This window comes from Haemaphysalis longicornis, unplaced genomic scaffold (genome assembly GCF_048455015.1).
Source record: "Haemaphysalis longicornis isolate Haplotype H1 unplaced genomic scaffold, Haemaphysalis longicornis Haplotype H1 scaffold_6, whole genome shotgun sequence".
NCBI classification, from domain to species: domain Eukaryota; kingdom Metazoa; phylum Arthropoda; class Arachnida; order Ixodida; family Ixodidae; genus Haemaphysalis; species Haemaphysalis longicornis.
In genome coordinates this window covers 52236303-52256271 of record NW_027526407.1, presented here as the reverse complement: position 1 = coordinate 52256271, position 19969 = coordinate 52236303, and the positions used below count along the sequence as shown (strand labels likewise).

The following is a 19969-nucleotide window of genomic DNA, read 5'->3' as shown; positions in this document are numbered from 1 at the left end:
ATCTCGAACACACACGAGCGTTTTCGCTTTTCCCCTCCATCAGAAAAGCGGCATACCCGCAGCCAGGAATCGAACCCGGGTCCTCCTTTATGCTTACTATATAGTATATGCCTGCCCATTTAAAATGAAAGAAGTTGCGAATAGCATCCGTCCGGCCTGTTCATCACCCTTACCGTAACAGCAATAAACCTTGTCGTGACTGCTAGGCAATTCACACTGTGTTGGTGCTTGATAATTGCTGTATTTTTTTCCAGGCGACATTACCGACGCGCTGGGTTCCGGTTTCTTCGACTCCGGACAAATCCGCGAGGAGTGGCAGCTGTACTGGAAGGCCATCAACGAAACCGGCGTCACACGCAAGCTAGTCTGGCTCGACATTCGTGGAAATCATGGTACGGCTCCTGTGTCTGTACTCTGAGATCGTATTGGAACGCTGAATGTAGTGTGAATCTACTATGCGGACATGATGAGTCTTTTTGCCGTGAACATCACGTTTGGTGGCATCCGAGTGTTCGTAGCGTGCTGCCGGTTTGTTTCGCTTATCTGTGCACCAGCAACTGAACGTCTGGTGGAGAACCTCTCTACTGGGCGGAGTCATCAACTGTTGTTCGTCTTCGGACTCCCCTAACATTAATGGCGTAAAAGTACCACGCTACCAAGTCAAAGCTTCAACTTCTGATCGATGTATGTTACAGATGGATACTTGGTACACGTGTTATACACGTAGCACATTTGCCTGGCTCACAAGCTGGTAAATCCGCATCTTGCTTCATCTTTGTGGCCTGTGTCATCCTATTGATTCGCCCTTTTAATGTTAGAGCGTTACTGTAGGCTCAGCGGTTTTCCGTGGGTCCTAGCCGTCTGCAGTTGCCGTGCTCATCAAGCGTGCGCGAAAAGACACCATCGCAGCTAACCGGAAAACCACCACGGCGGCAGCGAGAAGTGAGCGCGCACCTTAAAGGGACCCTGCAACACTTCTTTCAGCTTTTTTTTTTTTTTTTGAAATCTTAAATGCTTGCAGAACATAGTCGCCCAACACACCCAGTACTTAGATTAAGCAAAGTACCTCAGCAAAAAATTCCTGATCTATGCCCATGAGATAACTTGGAAACTCGCTCAAAAGATTTTCCCTCTTTCCTGGTCTTGAAGTTCTTCGACGGCCCGAATTACGCCACTGAGGCCATGTAGCGGCTGTTGGCCGGCTTTCCTTCAGTTGCAGCAATGACCGCTTTCCGATAGCAACTTTAAAAAACGGAACGCGTATCTGGTGTTACAAGCAAATCAAGCAGTGCCGCTCCGTGCTCGCGATAACTGCAGCTTTTTCAGTGCTTCCAGACGCGAAAAAAAGAGTGAAAGCGTTTATCGAAGGTGTTGCAGGGTCCCTTTAAAGGGACTCTGTAACGCTTCCTACAAACGTTTTCACTCTTTCCTTCGCGTCTGGAAGTTATCTGGTTGGCAGAGAGCAGTAATTTTGCGCTGAGGTACTTTGCGACCTCCTAATATAAGTACTACATGTGTTGGTTGACTACGTTCTGCAACATCTAAGATTTCGAAAAAGTTATAAAAGTGTTGCAGGGTCCCTTTAAGCTGAAATCAGGTGCACCGACAACTGAAATGTCGAATAAAGGAGTCGCTCCGGGGGCCCAACCGTCAGTGGTACTGTATATAGTGGAGGCAATATGTAATTTTAGCTAGCACGCGCCTGCACTGAGAAGTTCCTTATCGTCCCGTCGGTGCTGGCACAGCGCTCGGCAGGCACGGTCACCAGCCGTCCCAAGCATAGTTTCTTAGTAAGTATACTAGAGAGGAAACCGCACCTGGGAATCCATGTCGTCGTGGGGGGTTATATGAAGACTACCGTTTCCGGCTTGGGCTTGGCATGACTGGATTCTTGAGCAGTTTTTTTGGGATTTGCTTTCTTCCCTATGCGTTAACACGTCTACAAGCTACGAGGTACCTTGTTGTGTGGTAGCCGTGAGCGGTGGCAACTGCGTGTTTGGGGAAAGAGCAGGTAGTACGTTATCGTACCTTATAACGTTGGTCATGCCGGAGTCGAAGGAACGTATGACTGAACGGGTAATATGCCGCCCCGACAGTTGCAGCTGACGAAGAAAAAGAAACGTACTTCGGCGAAGACCAGATACGGCAGATTCGGGCACTTTTTAACGCCACATTTTCCTTTTTCTTTTCAATTAGGAACCAATTCGCTCGGAAACAACTCTTATTGATTAAACTGTAGCTTACGGTCGGTGCACCGGTTCGCCATGAAGGCGACATTTTCATAGGCACGCTCAAAAACATTTCAAAGCTCTTCAAACAACTTATTTGAAATAATGGTAAAATTGATGATATAAGGGTCTCTAATAAGTTTACCCCGAAATATTAACATGGTTAACTAGCAGTTTGGTCTGCAGAATAGTAGGCACAACCTTTCCGGCAAAAATACGCTTTAATTTTTTTCTAAGCTTTAAAACAGCCTGTTTTATTTCCCACTTATGTAATCACACTTCATTCTTTGCGTTTTTGTGGCACTGTGCTGGAATATATGGCCACTAAAACGTTTCAATCCAAGCCAATGATGGAACTAAGGTGAGCGCATGGTGTAATGGCGGCCCATGATGACACAGACGGCCTTTATGTGAGCCGCATAGGCGCTAGCGCCAGATTCCTCTCTAGTGTATATAGTAAGAAACTCTGGTCCCAGGCACTGATCCAATCGAACAAAGTGCCTCACCCATTGTAAGTTCTGAAATGATGCCGGTACTAACATTTCGTCGCCTAACCACAAAACGTGACAAGAATTTGCGATGGTCCCTCAAATTTTGCGCCACAGTGACGTGTTATGAGTAAGAATGACGTCATACGGGCCAACAATAAAACATAATTTTCAGTGCGTTAACTGCACATTAGCATTCAAGTGATGCGGTCAAATAGAACTACAGGCCCCATTACAGACGTACGGCCAGTCATGTGTCGTCGCAACAGGTCAGTTAGTCGGCCGCCAATCGCACAAACAAGGTTCCGTGACGTCATAGCAAAGTTGCGGGAAATTGGCTATGGAGCCGCGACTGCTTCACACGTTTTCTTTCATATCTCCGTTATTTGTTCGAAGATTGCGATGATATTGGTATCATTGTTATCGGGACTAAGCAGTCTTTCTAATAAACCCAACTTGTATTTTGTCTTCATGGCTCCTTTAAGGCACTTATTAGGTTGTTCCTGCGTGACTTTAATGTAGCCGGGAACTCTCCACTGCTTAGTCTGATGGGCCTCTCCATCGCCTTGGTGTGCTGGGTGTTAACACGACAAATTTGAATTGTACGTCAGCACACACCGCCTTTTGCAATTTGCCAGCGTTGCGTTGAATCCTTCCTCTTTCTTGTTCCCTTTGTTGCTTTCACGTCTTTCCGTGTGAAACCATGGCCGCGTTCTTGCTCCCTACGTTCAGATTGCGGTAACTTGACCTCCAACCTTCTTGTGTGATTGCCTTTCAACGAACTTAGAACTTAAGAATGGTCACACCAGGCATCTGCCAGTGCTGTTGTGATTTTCCGCAATCTGTACTTATCCTAACATTCGATATGCGCAAAAAGGGCGTTTTTGTTGTTCATGTCGAAACGATGACGTGGTGCGCAATTCACTTTTCAGATAATTTAAACGTCCCTTCACCGGAAGACAAGCGCAACTTTTACAGGTAAGGGTGCCATAGACGGAGCGTCATTGTAAGTTCACGTTTCTCAGTTTCGCATTTTCACGCTTTTCATGCAATCCATGCATTCCACTCTCTTCTGCATTCCATTCCATGCATTCAGGCACCACTGTGCATACGGTTTAGTTTGTGCGGTGTTGTCGCATTAGAGAGCTGTAGCAGATCGGAAAAACGGTTCCGGTGTGGTACCGTAAACCGTCCGGACACAACCGCGCATGAGCAGAACCCCACCGTAAACCGGAGCGACTCCACAGGACCGAGTCGAGTGGTCGAGTACCAAGACGCACCATGTACTGTCGCCTCATGCGAGAAACAAGGAACCGCGAGAACGTCACCGTTTCTTCCCTTCGCGCCGTCGGGTGAGCGTTTAGCCGGTTGAGCCATTCAAGCTTACGGCGCGCGGGCAAAGCAGTCTGTTCAAGTGTGCAAGAAACCACATACAATTCATGGATCCGAACAAATCGTTACAGATCGCTGTAGCGACGACCAGCGACAACACTGCATGAGCGCAGAGTCAATTTTCCTGGATTGGACAAGCTCGGCGTAGTGCGCCCCTTGTAGCAGTCAAAATAAGCATGTAGTATGCATGTACTGCCTTAAAGTGCTTTAAATGTATGGAAGTTAACAAATATTCCCTTTTTGCATCCCAATATTTTGAATTATTGCAAAAAAAAAAAAAACCTTTTGCAGCTTTACGCGGTGCCTTGACCCAATTCAGCGCAAGACGGCGCTCCCAGTCACGGCTAGATGCGGTCCGGTAGCAATTCCGGTAGTTCCGGTCTGCTATAACTCTTAAAACGTGCCTTCCCGGTACGGTTTAGTACCGGTTACCGCATACCGTACCGGAACTGTTTTTGCGATCTGCTATAACTCTCTATTGTTTTTGCTTTGTGAAACCCCAGGCGTGGAGCAAACAGGCAGCTCTGACTGGTCCGCCATTTTGCAGGGTGTACTCCGTGCAAGGGCGACAACACATGCATTCGTATTCGTACACATACCAAGATGGTGGGGACCGATACACGTTCATTGGAATTGACACCTGCACCGATCCTGGTATCAAGCGACCCTTCAATTTCGCCGGCTCCCTGCCCGAGGTAAGGAAGGATTGACCTCGCCGTTACAGGTGCCCATGAGAACAGCTGTTACCGCGCAAGTCGCGGCAGTATCCCCATTTTCTGCGCACGGACACAAATGTTTGTCTTTCCGATGGCGTATCGTGAATTCTTTCTACGTATATAGTATGCTGAGAAGCTGTTCGAGTAAATCCGACTCGCATGTCTTTCGGACTGCTGAGAAACTGTTCGGGGACATCCGACTTGCATGTCTTTCAGACTGCATAGAAATTGGTCGGGGACATCCGACTTGCATTCATTTCGCACTACTGAGAAACTGCTTGGGGACATCCGACTCGCATGTCTTTCACACTTTCGAGAAACTGTTTGGGGAAAAATCCGACTTCCACGTCTTTCAAATTGCTGAGAAACTGTTTGGGGACATACGACTCGCATGTCTTTCAGACTGAGATCAGCAGCATCAAGCGCCTTCGAGAGGAAACTCGGGGGAGCAATATGACCATCTGGTTCGGCCACCACCCCACACGCAGCGTGGCCTCCAATGAACTCCACGAGCTGCTCAGGTGTGTGTGTGCAGGTTTCCTGCCTGCATCCTTTCGGAGACTTCCTGCCGAAGTCGGAAGGACGCTTTAATCTCGAGCCCAGCTTGCCTCAACGTAGCAGTAAAGAAATCCTTGATAAGCATCGCCAAAGAAATCGGTAATGTTTTCGAATTTAAAGCCTGTCAGCACAGATAAGAACCACGACGAATATTTAGCAGTGCCTGAAAGGGGAACCAACTGCGTGCTACCTCACTAGTTTCGATAAGTAATCGGCGTGCTATGACACGGATCCTCGAATGCAAAACGACCAACGTTTTTAGGGGTGAAACCCTTAAGGCCTGGGGATATTGGCGTCTCCTGTCGTCGTCGTCGTCGTAATCGTCGTATAGTGTAGTCACGGTACTAAAAACTGGGGAAACTCGTTTATGCCTCGCACTACAACGTAACGCGTAATAAAAAAGAAAAACACCGGGACACTCGTTTACGCCTCGCGCTAGAGAGCTCTGTGCTTTAAAGACAAGGGACTTTTAGAGTAAAGCTGTATACCTCTGAATTAATGTGTCTATGCGAGCTAGTTGGTACTTCATCATGCGAACATGTTAAGCGCCAGGCACAACTGGAGGAAGGAAAACAGACAGAAAAGGGCGCAACGCCTTAGCAGCGCAACGCCTTAGCCACTGAGCCACCGCGGCGGGTGTTTGAAGAATGTCAAAATACCAACTAGGGCCACCAGTCAAGACTCGAGGAAGCGTGCATGGTAGCGCGCTGTTTGGCAATATTTGCCTGACATCTCTGTTGTTTGTTTGGAAGCTATGTATCTGGGAGCTTCAAGGAACGTGTAATTATCAAGCTTAAGTCGTCGTGTTCCTCGAAGCCACTCAGGTGCTTAAAAACCGCGATGCTTGAGCTGGGCTTGCATAAATGGGTACAAACGATACAAACGTGTTTTATCTGCTGAAATTCTTTTTGGGACGATTTAATGGGTGACCAACTGCGAAAATATGCTTCAAGCCAGCTGAAGTATATGTACCGGACGAGAAAAAAATTGTGCGTTCAGGCTGAGAACCAAAAAAAGTAACTGGCTTGCGCTAAGTCGCGCAAGACTTCAACCATAGCGAAGCTGCAGGATTTCTTTCTACGTGAGCACTTAAGGACACTCGACTACACTGTGACTACATGAGACGAACGACGATTACGAAGACGACGACGACAGGAGACGCCAACATCCCCAGCCCCTAAGGGGCTTCGCTCCTAATAAAACTCGGCGTAATGTTAGACTCGTCTTAGCGGCAATTGTCACATTTATTTCGGAATACTTTTCATAAAGCAAGAGTTTGAGCCGTGTTCTGTAATCATACTCCCTCCGTAGATGACCATGCTTCACTGCGTAACAGGCAATGTTGGAAAGCCAGCTTACAAAGACCGAGCTTACACCGATATTTTGAAAGTCGGCTTCGCCTCGACACACATATGCATTGCTTGGAAGACGCTTTTTAGGGGCAGTAAGAACCGTCTTGTATAAAAATGTGGAGGCCCTAGGATATTTACATATTACGATTTTTAAGTGCGGAGCACTTTAGGGGCCCGCCTTGTCGTAGCTCGTCCGGGGTCATGGTATCTAGCCACCGTAGTCACGCGGCGTCACGCACTCAGAGGCTTCGAAAAGGTCAACGCTTCCCCTCGTCATACCTGGGTTACGCGCCTTACGAAGCCGATGTCCACCCCATTGCGCCGCAAAGGCACACGTTACTGATATGCAAAGTATTAAGGGTGATCTTCGCGCTGCGCCGTTGCCATGGAGGCAGCCGTTGCTATGTCCCAAATAAGTACACAATATAGCGAAATACGGGCAAAAATCATGAATTAACGCATTGATTAACCTCAATAATCAAAACTCAATCCAGTGTCTCTTCATAGGCCGTTTCAGGTGCTGCGGCCCCCTCTCTTGACTACTGTCGGTATCAACGCCAGCCTGATTCTGAAACAAGTCAAGAGAGGGCGCCACGGTCCCTTTGGCGAATCACTGCTCCGCACTTGACAGTTTTCAGGTTTAGTGGGACTGCTTCAGTTTTTATTACTGGGAACCCGGTTTTTGTGTGGCGGATAAACCTGCTCCAGAGAGAGCGTGACGCGGCAGTGGCAGAGACTGTCGTCGGAGCCAGCCCTAGATCATCTCCGCTGTTAAAAACTTCTCCGGTCAAATAAGTTCATTTTGAAGGCGAAAACGTACCGACACTTTTCGGAAGTGGAAGAGGAGGAGAACGAGGAGAAAAGCTTTATTGGTGGCAGAAAACAGGTCTTCGTCTTCCCTAGTGAGAGTTCTCATTCCGGAAAAGTATTGCAGAATGGCTCTGGTCTGTGCTAGTTGGTACATGTTCGATGGGAATCAGCTGGAATAAAAACGAACACAAAGGAAGAGCGAGATACACGACACACTGCTGACTAACTGAGATTTCACGGAAGGAAACACAGAATTATATACATACAAAAATACGAATGATATAAAATTTGTTCAGGCCAGTCAGTGATATGATTAGCGAAGATCGCTGCGCAGAAACTCTTTTTCGGTTCGTGACAGGGCCACAGACGGCACACTGACGCAGCTATATCCACCTTCATCTATCCACAATGCTTCTACTATTTCTCGTCCTATCCTGATTCTCTTCCTTCCGATAGCCGCGATTTCATGCAAGTAGTCGTAACAGTGGCAGTCTCGAACGTGGGTAGCAAGTTGGCCGGAAGGGGTTGCTTGGAGCGAAGCAGCATACTCCCTGGCCCTGTCGTTCAGGCGATCGTCGTTTTGTCCGATGTAGACGGACCGGCACAGGCAAGCACAATCCAGAGCCCTGTAGCTTTGGCTGCCGCCCGGGCCGTCTCGACCAGTCTGCGCTGATCTTCCAGGGCCGAGCTGAACAGCACGGCTTCCCACTGTTCGGTAGTTGCATTGACATTCACGGGCACTGTCTTGGTTTCAGGACAGGACAACGTGACTTGGTGACAGCTTTTTCTCGCCTGTATAGTGGGCATTGATTTGACGGGTAGACTTTAGGGTATATTGTGTTCTTTAGTGCTGCCCTGTCTTGGCGTCTGTTTGTTCGCGTTCGTTTCTTCGTGTTTTGGCGCGCATTGCTGCGACATGCCAACTGGCCGCTCCTCGCTAGACAGCCCCTCCAGAATCGGGGCTTTCCGTGGCTGCCTTGCACTTGTTCTATTCACAAGGCGTCATGCTCACCTGCTACGCGGCAAGCAGTAGGATAACTATTCTGTCACTGGCAAGGTGCAGGTGCCGCGGCAAGAGGTCAAAGGTGGGATAACTCTTCTAACCCGCCGCGGTGGCTGAGTGGCTAAGGCGTTGCGCTGCTGAGCACGAGGTCGCGGGTTTGATTCCCGGCCGCGGCGGCCGCTTTTGTGATGAAGGCGAAAAGCAAAAACGCCCTTGTGTACGAGATTTCGGCGCACGTTAAAGATCCACTGCAGGTGGTCAAAATTAACCCGGAGCCCTCCACTAGGGCGCGCCTCATCGCCTGCGTTGCGTCGGCTCGTTAAACCCTACAATCAATCAATCAATCGGATAACTCTTCTGCCACTGGCAACATGCAGGTGTAGTGCCGTGGTGATTCACTGGGTTGCTAATTGGCCACCTTTGTTCTATTCCAACACGAACCCAAATGTTTCTTTTTTGTATTTTCTTTAGGCGCTGGGTGTTTAGGGGCACGGACACCAAATATCTAAGGGAGGGTAGCCGAGCACAGCTCCACTTTAAAATGTGTGCGCGTGCAGGCTCGGAGGTCCGTACCTTTGCGGCCACTACCACAGTCTCTTTGGCGTCTTCCGTGGCTTGTACACTCTGCAGTCGTCCGGCTTCCTCGAACTCGAGCTCGGTGACTGGAGGATGCGACGCATGTAAGTGTAACTTCTGATAATCCGAACCACTGTTTACGCTCCCCTCCGCCCTGTTGTCCATGAACACAAAATACAACGTCGTTTGGTATAATCATTTTTCCGCGCAACAAATACTGCTAACGGGGTCATGCAGACAAATAAAACTCCTTTCAGTTTAACAGAAGTAGCCTTCTGTAACTCACTGTTCTCTATTGCAGCCGCGAAAGGTTTTTAACCGAAAAAAACACAAGAAATATTTTAAAACCTAAATTTCGCGCTACATTGTCGTTGTATTGGCACGAGTGACGTAATAAGGGGTCAGCACTAAAACATTTTTACCAGTGTTACCAGTGTTAACTGCACATTAACATTAAATCAACTGCTGCGATCAAACGGAACTGAAGGTCCCAGTATACAATCGCCCAGTCATGTTCCGTGGCTGCGGCTTGTGTCGGAAGCGGCCAATCGCACCAACAAAATTCGGTGACGTCATTGAAAAATCACCAGAAGGTGACCGGGGAGTCGCCAATGTTGGAAGTTTTCAATAAGATTCATAAAATTTGCGTCATTGTTATCCAGACAATGCGCTTCTCTTAATGAACTGAACTTATACTTTGCCTTCATGGTCCGTTCAAGCACCTGCCGATGCGCCATAGTGACTGTCCACCCCGCTATGCCTGACGTGAGTGTCATTCGAAGCCTGATATTAGGCCTTTTTTAATGTAGCAGCATTCGTATACCCTTTTCATACCAAAGAATTAAGAATCCTGTGCCACAAGTCTTTATTGGAGAGTAGAAGCGAGGCTTAATAAGTCTTCTGAGAATAAGTGTTGTTTGAAAGATTGGTGCTGACACATTAACACGGTTTACTCTTAGCGTAGCAAAAACGACGCAGAGGGAGACAAAATGACTCTGTGCAGGTGCTCATTCCAAAAATCTTCGTTGAGCACAACTGACAGGGGATACCCGTGGAAAAATACCCTTTGTTGTTCTGTTCTGGGGCCAGGTATGTCGGTGCATTTATATGCGGACAAGTGTTCCGGTGATGCAAATGGCTACTTTGTAAAGGACCGCTACGTTCTGTATGTAAGCCTGTATCTCCCACTCCGTTTTTATCTTTGCGTCAAACTGTCATAGGCAGAAAATCCGCCAACCTACCTGCGATAGCGACGAGCAATCTCAGGGGCCATTTACAATTTAATTCGAGATTGGAATGATTCTTCAACATTGTGTTTTTCCTCCTCCGCCTGACGACCGACAGTCACCGACTGTTTGTTCCTCCAGATTCCGGGTTGCTGCGGTCGACCACGGCCTCTTCAGCTTCGTGGACGTCCGCTACCGCGAGTGGCCCATCATCCTGGTGACAAATCCCAATAGCACCTTGTCATTCATTCCCTCCGTGGAGCCCCTACGGCGCATTTCCCGCTCCACACACATCAGGTAGGGAAGGGGATTGGGTTGTGGAGCAAAAGAGCCGGTGGTAACCCTGTTCCCTTACACGTGTCAGGCCACTGTTCAAATCGATGTTACATCAATAATGAATGTCTGTATGTGGTTATGCACAAACATGCACGCACATATAGCTTGAACCAGTGGCTAAAATTTTGTGCTGGATTGGCATGTTGGATTGGATTGGATATGTTGGATTTATATGTTGGCGCAAAATAATGAATAGTCTTTCGTGGGGCATTGAAGAACCAACATCATTTCACATTTTAAAAGCAGAGCATTTCAGTAACTCACGATGTCACCCGCGTTGACGTCCGTAGTCGTAGTCCGCACCCCTCCCCCTACACTATATAAAAAATACTATCCGGCGCCTGGTTTCGATCCCTCGACCCTGCGGGCGGAACGCAATGTACATAGTGCTCTACCCACTGCGCCACAAAGCCGACACAGAATGGGAGGCTACGAACGCGCCTTATATCCTTGACTCATTCAAACTACGTCAAGAAGCTGATGATACAACGCATTCACTACCACCAACTCCCCAAACACTAAACGTTAACGCAATACACCCACCCCCTATGCGACGCATTTACTCGACTCCCCCTCGCGGGGAGATGGGCCCAATTTTTTATTCATTCCGGAATTCGTGGAGGTAATAATTAACATTTTAACGAGATAATTCTGTTCCTGAATCTGCAACGATTATCTCACAATGTTTACAAATTACTTCAGTGTCAATTTGAAGCTATTTCACAGCTCCTGGGAAGTTAACCATCATTTCAAGACGAAAGCAGTTCTGCCAAGAGCCTCGTGCTCTGGAACCTCCTTCTGTATGCTAAGTTATGTAAACATGTTTTCAGTAAAATCAATTTATTTTTCTTCTTCTTAGTCCAGGGCTTCCTCGACTAAGGAGATCCCCCACCGGGCGGTTAACCCAACATTGACTGCTCCCATTAAAAGTTTATTCCTCCTCCTCCTCCTTCTTCTATTGTAGCGATATGGTGAGGTTTAATCCGCAAAAAATCTCTACTGTATTGTTTATCCCAACCTTATGGAACACTACCATTGGTAGGCTTACTGTAATTAAAACTATTTCTACCGCAGTTCATGTCAAGGTGTCACGGTACCAATGAGCCCATCTTTCGTTACAACTCTGAGAACGTTGTGTTAATTAAATGAGGCTAATTCTTATGATGACCGTTGAATAAACTATTCATCTCGCACGACGAATGTTAATATTTGAGGTCAAACTCGTTGTTGTCGAAGCTAAAGTGTTCCTTTCAACAAAAACGGTTCTGCTAAACCTGCGGACACGCTGTACACTTGTTCAAAGTCTCCGCATCTTTCGTCGGTCAATTATTGAGCAAATGTCACCTTTTCTTGTACAGCACGACTACGATATTAGATTACAAATAAAACGTGACGCTCATTAACTTTGTCTAAGATTGAGATCTAATAGGCATCACAATTAAAAGTATCGTTAACCAAAACTCTTCCGTTGTGGGATAAAGGTGATGGCAAGGTACCGTAGGCCAACAGGCCTCGCGACTACCACAGCAGCAGCTGATGGGAGACATTATTGCCATCCCTGTTGCAGGGTAATGGTGTTTTCACCCGTGCCGGTACCCGAGGTGCGTTGCAGCATTGACAACGGGGACTGGCGGTTCTTGAAGAAGGTCGGCGATGGCCCCCTCTGGGTGGCCCCCTGGGACACCCAGCAGATATCGGGTGGGCTGCACACCCTCAAGTGAGCAACTCTGCCTCTCCCGTTCTTCATTCTGGCTGTTCGCGTTGCAGTGATTGTGCAAGCCCCCGAATTCCCGAAGCAGTCCTTTAAGCGGGTGTTTATATTTGAATGCAACCATGCTTAATTTGAATAAATTAGACATCAATAACTCGTCCAACTTCATTCCAGCCTCAAAAGACGCTGTTTTTAGTGTAAAAGTAAGAAATATTGAAAAGCTACCAAATTTCTCGCTACGCCACGTCAAGAGTGAGTGAAGAGGGAAATACTTAAAGCAGAATTATAACTCCACGTTTGCATTCAACGACCAAATAAAGCTGCAGGCTTCCCTGCATTCGCACAGCTATGTGTTCCTTGCCAGTGGCTTTCGTCGGCGGCCATAAATTGCACAAGCAAATATCTGTAATATAAAGGGTTTGGAGAGAAAGTGGAATATGAGCCACTACTGTTTTGTGCGTTTGCTTTATTACCTACAGCAACTGAGAGCAGTATGCATTAAAATGAACATAATTGCCATTAGGGAAAAGCAGTCCTTTGAATTCACATAACTTGTATTTGGCGTGCATGGTCCCTTTAGCGGAAAGAGCGAACAAAACACATAGTAGGGGAAGCATACAACCTGGCCCAGGCTGTGATTTTCCAAAAAAAAAGTATTGTCTTTCACTTTGACTGACAAGTTTCAGTACGCATGTGTTTGCCAGGTCCGTAATTGACCAGGAGGATACCATAGTTTCAACTGCACAAGTAAAAACAGTGGACAAAAACGAATTCAGGACCACAGCGCAGTCTGCTCTTTGTTTTAGTCCAGCGTATTTTCTTGCGTAGTTGAAACCATGATGTATATAAGCACCAGCTGGCCCGACGATGCACTTCAATCAGGAGGGAACTTCAATTTGGGAAAGTGATTCGCGACCCTGTTCTCGTTTTTATGCACCTGTAAGGAAATCAAGCGGGTGTATTGAGAAAAACGTTCTGTTTACATGCCTTGGTTGTACAGGTGCCGTCATAAGTAATTGGAACAAGGATGTGTGAACATCGCAACATATTTGTCGTACTGGCTTTATGACAGCCATTACCAGTTTACATAAAGCTTTTTCCATTAAGGAGGACACCTTTAAACGCGCTCCAATGCAGTCATGCAGTTTCCGGAGGAAGAAATTCCTGTGAATTTACGAGACCACGTTCTAAAAACTTTGGCGGCACCTGTACAACTCGCTGTTCGCCTTGCTTTTTATGGCGCGAAATGCATTATTGTTAAGTCAAAATGAAGGCCTCTCGCGATAGGCTTTTTACTTTAAATCCAACTAGAAACAGAGTTTACACAGGTAATAAACTAAACTTCAATAATTAGCTTCGTGTATTTTTGTGCAGCGGCGTTAAACCCTGCACAAAAAAGGAAAGCAACAACGTTATGCTAAAAACGGTAGGTATGGTTTATGCCGTCACAAGTCTTTAATTAATGCGCCGGTTTGGTGTTTCGACAGGCCTGCAGTACGTCCTAATCTATACTAGGGAGGTTTTACGGCAAACTTGTCCCAAGCATATTCAGCAGGCAGCTTTTCTCACGTACAGCTCACGCACTTTCTGTGTGATTTTTAAAAAAGCCGCTCTTCTCGGCTGATAGCCCTGGGTAAAGCATGTCTGTGTGTCCAGGGTGGAGGCAATGGACTCGGAAGGTGTCTGGTCAGGCCGGACGAAGGTGACGTTCTCCTTGGACGGCAGCCAAGCATCCCCCAACCTGGCCATGCAAATCGTTCTCAAGGCCGGCCTACCTGGGGTAAGTGAAGTATTCTTAATACCGGAGGATCTTAATGTGGGCGAGCTGGTGGAACACGTTAAAGAAACAATACCGCGAAATACAGCAAGAAAGGGACGCAAGTTCAACAGATTGGCGCTGTTGTACTTGTCTGTTGTACTTGTTCCTTCCTGTTCCTTTCATTGTCCCTGTTGTACCTGTAACTGTACATGTTGTATCTGCTGTAGCTGTCGTACCTGTTGTACTTGTACATTTTGTATTTCCTTTTGTGTTCCTTAGCGCAGTCTTTCGCGCTATTGTTTCTTCAATATCTTCTTCATACATTGCAGAAATAAACCTTGCAAATAGTTATATATCTCGCAGCATCATCTTGCTTCGGAAAATGCATGACGAGGGCAACGGACAAAGATAAGATAATAATTATGTATGATGCATTCTAATCAACGACCGACTGGGTGCAGTAGAATAAGAGAAATAAAGACCCTAGTGTTTAGAGCCCCAAAAGGCATCAAAAATCAATTCTATTATCTATTTTCTATTTTTATTATATACAATTTTGATGAAAATATTTGCAAAAAAAATTCACGGAAGCTTGCACCCACGCGCAAGACTTGAATGGCGAAGCGGTTGTAGGTAAGCATTGCCGGACACAGAGTTAAGTTTCAGTATCATGTTTATTTGCATAGTTGCGTTGCTAGTAACCTTCGTCATATGCATCGAAGAGGTCTTCTTCTTCTTCGAGGCGAGTAGCGGATGCAAAGTCAGCCTCAGTATTGCAGACTTCCGCCGGCTCTACGTCATCAACTAGAGGCAGCGGTGGCGGGATCTAAAGTCGTCTCGGGAAGGATTGGCGCACTCGTAGCCATGTCTCCAATTATCCATAATGGCTTCTAGAGAATGTGGCGCCCCTTCTCCCAAGCAAGGTGTCTTTTCATATTTAGCATTAGCGCTGGAGTTGATTTTTTTTTACACGCGTGGACAGCGCTGGAGATTTTTGTAGCGTGAACTACACTTGCCGAGGTTGAGCAGTTTCGCGTGGCTCCTGGAGAGCCGTGCTGCGCATTCGCGAGGAGCAGTGACGTCACACGGCGCACAGAACGTTGCTCGCCACCCGGCGTCTCTCACACACCCCTCGCGCAGAGCGTCTTCGTCGGCATCCGTTCCGCACGTGGCAGCCCGGTACACTTGATGATCATGCGAGGGGTGGCCGGGTGTGGAACCGATGGCTCGTGCGTCGCAGAAACACCGGCGTGCACCTGTGAAACCAGCTTAGCTCTTGGGCGATTGGTTATGCTGCGTCGGAGCCGCTTGATAAATGTATACATGTATCACATAATGCGTATACCGTGTGTGTGTCACTGAAGCAGCAGTAAGCATGATAATCAAGCTAAACCTAGACAACCAGGAATTCTAAGAGTAAGCAGCTGAACCTTAGCTCACGCTACGTGTGTCCTGACATAGCCGAGCTAAGCCACTTCCAATTTTCTTGGGTGCGAGAGCTACTGTGCGAGCCGGGCACTCGGCGGTCGCCGCGAGGCACGCGCTCACGAGCGCTCGGCATTTTCTTTGTTTTTTTTTTCCTGCAACGGCAAACTTACGGCTTATAAAACAGCTTCGCTGTTAATATTACAGTCCCATTACGAATAGCCTATCGAACTCTAAAGTCTCCTGAATGACGAATTTTCGCCGGCTTTTTAAAGTTCGCTCATTGTTTTCTCGAACCTTTCTGGCATGGAACCAAAAGTTGCCCGAAGTTGTTTGGCTAAAGCGTTGTGATCCCAAGGATGCGGGTTCGATTCCCAGCCGTGGCGGCCGCTTTGATGATGGTGGAGAAAAGCGAAAACGCCCGTGTGTTCGGGATTTCGGCGCACGTTAAAGACCCACAGGTGGTCAAAAGTAATTCGGAGCCCTCCACTACGGCGCGCCTCATCGCCTGCGTCGCGTCGGCGCGTTAAACCCCACAATCAATCAATCCCTCTTTGGGACTTACTGATCATGTTTGCACCAATCTTGCTGCATTCCAAAGTCCATGAATTGGGCAGTCTATTAAGATTCTAAATCTTCAACACTAAATATTTTCTACTTTATTTAACCAAACTATATTGCTCTAACGCATTATGTTTTGTGCTATCCTAATTTCTGCAATAAGAAAGCTAAAATTACATCTGTGGTTTAGTTACAGCCAAGGTCTAAGTGAACAAAAATACGTATTAATCCGGTAGCAAGCGATAGCCAAGGAATCAAATTTGCGCAGAACAATGTGACACATTACAAAACTTCAATCTTATGTTGCACAGACAGAAACTGACTGTATATCTGTTATCAGCATGCCAATAAAAATTTTGCGTGAAAATTTGAAGTGCGTAAGTGAAAAAATAACGAAAATGCCTTAATTACAAGTATGTTCCCCTAAGCTATCGGGCAGCACGAGAGGGACATTGGTTCCATATTCTGCTTGCCGCGTAAGAAGTGCTGAGGCGTGGTGTACTACGCAGTTTTCATTTCTACCTGATTATACCTCGCGACTGTTTATCGATTCAACGAGGGCATGCCTTAAAGCTGGACTGAAAACCAGCCTGTCTTTATTGCAAGTGCGTTTGGGGCCAGGCCCTCTGTTTCATTGGGCAGGCGTGAAAAGAGGTCACCAGTTATATTTTTGAAAATGATAGTCTTTCTTGGGCAACTTCAACACAAAGATTTTGGTCTGTCTGTCTGTTCCTTTCAGTCACCCTGCCTAAAGGTATAACAATTCTGAAACAAGAAGTTTATTAGGCGAAACCTATGCAAACCACTGAAGCTGGTGACACTATTCGTACTTCTCAACATCTTTGAGCACAAAGAAAACAGACACACTTGAGGCAGAACATCAGCACATAACTGGTACTATAGGCACTGTTCTTTTAATCGAAAATAGGTGTGCCCTTGACACTTCCACTAGCAAATTAAAAAATACGTGCTGAAAGAAATTTTAACCCCAGGGAACAAAAAGACAACGTGGAGGCATTTCAAGTCCAACAATAACGAAAACTTCCAATAGATGGCGCGCGAGAAGTGGAACGCGGGAACACTGAATTAAGTTCAGAAAACCTCCACCGTGTTTATCGTGAGATGGAGGGGCGAGACGGGAGGGGAAGAGCGTGAGGCGTGAGCGGGGAACAGAAGAGAGGAATTTACGTGACAGGGGCGACAGAAGACCATCGTCTTTCGCAGATGTTTCCAGCGAATTTAACAGATACGCGGACAATTTATTGCACTTTTTAACATGAACGTGTTATTCCGGGATTCAGGAAGATTTCTCTGACGTCATATCCGTCACGGAAGTGACGCCAGTACAACGAAGCAAGCGGCCTGTAAGGGGCGCACCCCTGCACACAGGGTCTTCTTGCGGGGAAGCAACCTTTAGCACTAAAGAGTACGTTATACTTGGGGTTGTTCGTTTTCGGGTTTTATATTTTAGCACGAAAGTGTTTTATGCCGGGATGCACCAAGATTTCACTGACGTCATGTCCGTCACGAAATGACGCCAGTACACTTTTGCCGATGCGACCCGCCAGCAGGACGTCGCTCGCCAAGCACACTTACAACACAGCCGCCGACCTGTAAATCATGCTCAGCTGAGATTTCGCTGCACTTTTCACTTTCGTGTTTTACTGATTCCTTTCACATAGGAATCGACCACAGTTTTTTTTTTTAACTCGTATATGCCACTCAAGTTCTTTTTTTCTGCACTCCATGAATAAGTCCGCAAGAGGGACATGTAGTGAACGTTGCTAAAGGTTTTGCAATTAGGCTCAGCAACGAGATCGTATTCGCTTCCGTAAAAAATTGTGGTTGATCCCTCTTCCATAGGAACCGGTAAAACACGAAAGTGAAATGTGCCCTCACAGGGCAGTTGACTGTTTATTGCGCATCGATATGAACTTGCACGTCGCTATTTATATTTCGTCAGTATGGCACCATTATACGCATAAACGTTAGGCCCTGGATTTCACGCACCGGAGCATTGCGTCAATCCGACTGAAACCACAGGCGCTCGCAAACGATACGTGCGAACGAAACCAAACGGGTTTTCAGCGAATCGTTTGGTGAACAGCGAAAGGAGCACCGGACCGTGTCGCGAGCGCGTCCCCCGTACACGTAGGCGCTGGCGTCGAGGCGCGAACTGTCGGCGCTCATTAGCGTCATAATGCACTACCTCGCTACGCCTCTCCTAGACGGCAGCAGCATCTGAGGAGAAGGCTATAAGGCGCGTTCGCCGTTATATTTAAGCGTCTGTTCATAGCGCAGTCGGGAGCGCGATTCGTACCTCCCGTTGCGGCGGAAGAGTTCGTGGCTCGAATACCGGCGCAGCCACGTCAATCGAAGTTTTTCTGGCGATGTCATTTCCGTGACGAATATGACGTCAGTGAGATCTTCGTCGACCCCGGCATAAATCATTTCGTGTTAAAAAAGCGAGAGGAAAGTTACTCGGTGGGTAATTTTTCTACTTCTTTGCAGATCAAGTTGCTGTTCATTTCGCTTGACCTCATCTGCCTGCTGCCTGTCTGCTTCTTCAAGGCGGTCCAGTCGTTTGCCTGTCGTAAGAATGAACTCACATTCAAAAGTTGCTATGCGCTGTAGGAATAGCGGGCTTTTTCTTTCTCTTTCCAGTCATAGAGTTTGATATACAGGAAAATCTGGCGACCCGCCGCGGTGGCTCAGTGGCTAAGGCGTTGTGCTGCTGAGCACGAGGTCGCGGGTTCGATTCCCGGTCGCGGCGGCCGCTTTTCTAATGGAGCCGGAAAGCAAAAACGCCCGTGTGTACGTGATTTCGGCGCGGGTTAAAGATCCCCAGGTGGTCAAAATTAATCCGAAGCCCTCCACTTCGGCGCGCCTCATCGTCTGCGTTGCGTCGGTGCACTAAACACTACAATCAATCAATCAAAAACCTGGCGCTGCAATCGCGGGTCGCCTAAGGTCCCTGAAATTTTAGGGACCTTAGGGTCGTCGTGGGCGCCGCCATTGCAGCGAGCAACGTTCTTCGTCTACTTGGCTTGGTTAGCCACAAAGCTTCGTTTTTGTCTCGGAGCCGAAATCAACAAAAAAGGGTAACATCTTTTTCTTGTTCGTCTTGCATGAGGCTTCTAAATGATCCCTGAAAAATAAATCCTTTGGAAGCCTCAACTTTATAATAACAGAACAAATTAATCTTGTACAGTACTATTGTTGCGTTTTGCAGCCAGAGGCAACTTTCCATCCTGTTCTTGAGTCATGTCAAGGACAAGTGGAACGCACCTGCGTGGTACATGACGGAACGCTCGCTGAAGCGGGGCTTGCCTAGACAATGGCGACAAATTTCCATCTAGTATACTTTACTATGAAGCTCTATGTTTCCAATAGAAAGAAGCATTCTTTTTCCACAAACTACTGACACCTTCTGCCAGTAGGACAAATGTTTTCAAGCCTCCTCTTGGCACTAGGGACTCTGGTAACTGTCAAGGTTCGTTTAGGAAACCCTTCCTTTAATGTTAGCACTACCAGATGTAAGAGTACAGAGCTTACTGTGGATTCTTTTCATAAAAGGTCACTGAAGGGAGTTGGACATTGTCTGTAAATCTGGAATGCGTACGCCATGTTCTGAGTTTTTAAGACGATTTAGAGACTTATTTTTGCGACAAAATGGGTTTGGAAGGGCTGTAGCCATGGCGCCGCGCTCCTATAGGCGACTCAGTGATGTGGGCGGTGAGCACACGTTCGTTGTTCCCAGAAACTTAACAGATCGTAATTTCGTGTAACCTGCATAACCATCGGGTGAAGAAAGTCTGTATTTGCCAT

General features: G+C 47.1%; 1 protein-coding gene across 1 annotated transcript in view; it reads left to right on the top strand.

The window, feature by feature from the left end:
• The window catches only part of LOC144142666 (transmembrane protein 62-like), a 37672-nt gene that overhangs the window by 2067 nt on the left and 15636 nt on the right, over window positions 1-19969 (top strand). Inside the window, exons 3-11 of the mRNA XM_077674326.1 lie at window positions 255-392; window positions 3649-3694; window positions 4656-4803; window positions 5227-5345; window positions 9105-9227; window positions 10491-10646; window positions 12253-12402; window positions 14053-14176; window positions 18653-18734. Of these exons, the coding sequence (XP_077530452.1) occupies window positions 255-392; window positions 3649-3694; window positions 4656-4803; window positions 5227-5345; window positions 9105-9227; window positions 10491-10646; window positions 12253-12402; window positions 14053-14176; window positions 18653-18734 (1086 nt within the window). The remainder of the gene's footprint in view (window positions 1-254; window positions 393-3648; window positions 3695-4655; window positions 4804-5226; window positions 5346-9104; window positions 9228-10490; window positions 10647-12252; window positions 12403-14052; window positions 14177-18652; window positions 18735-19969) is intronic.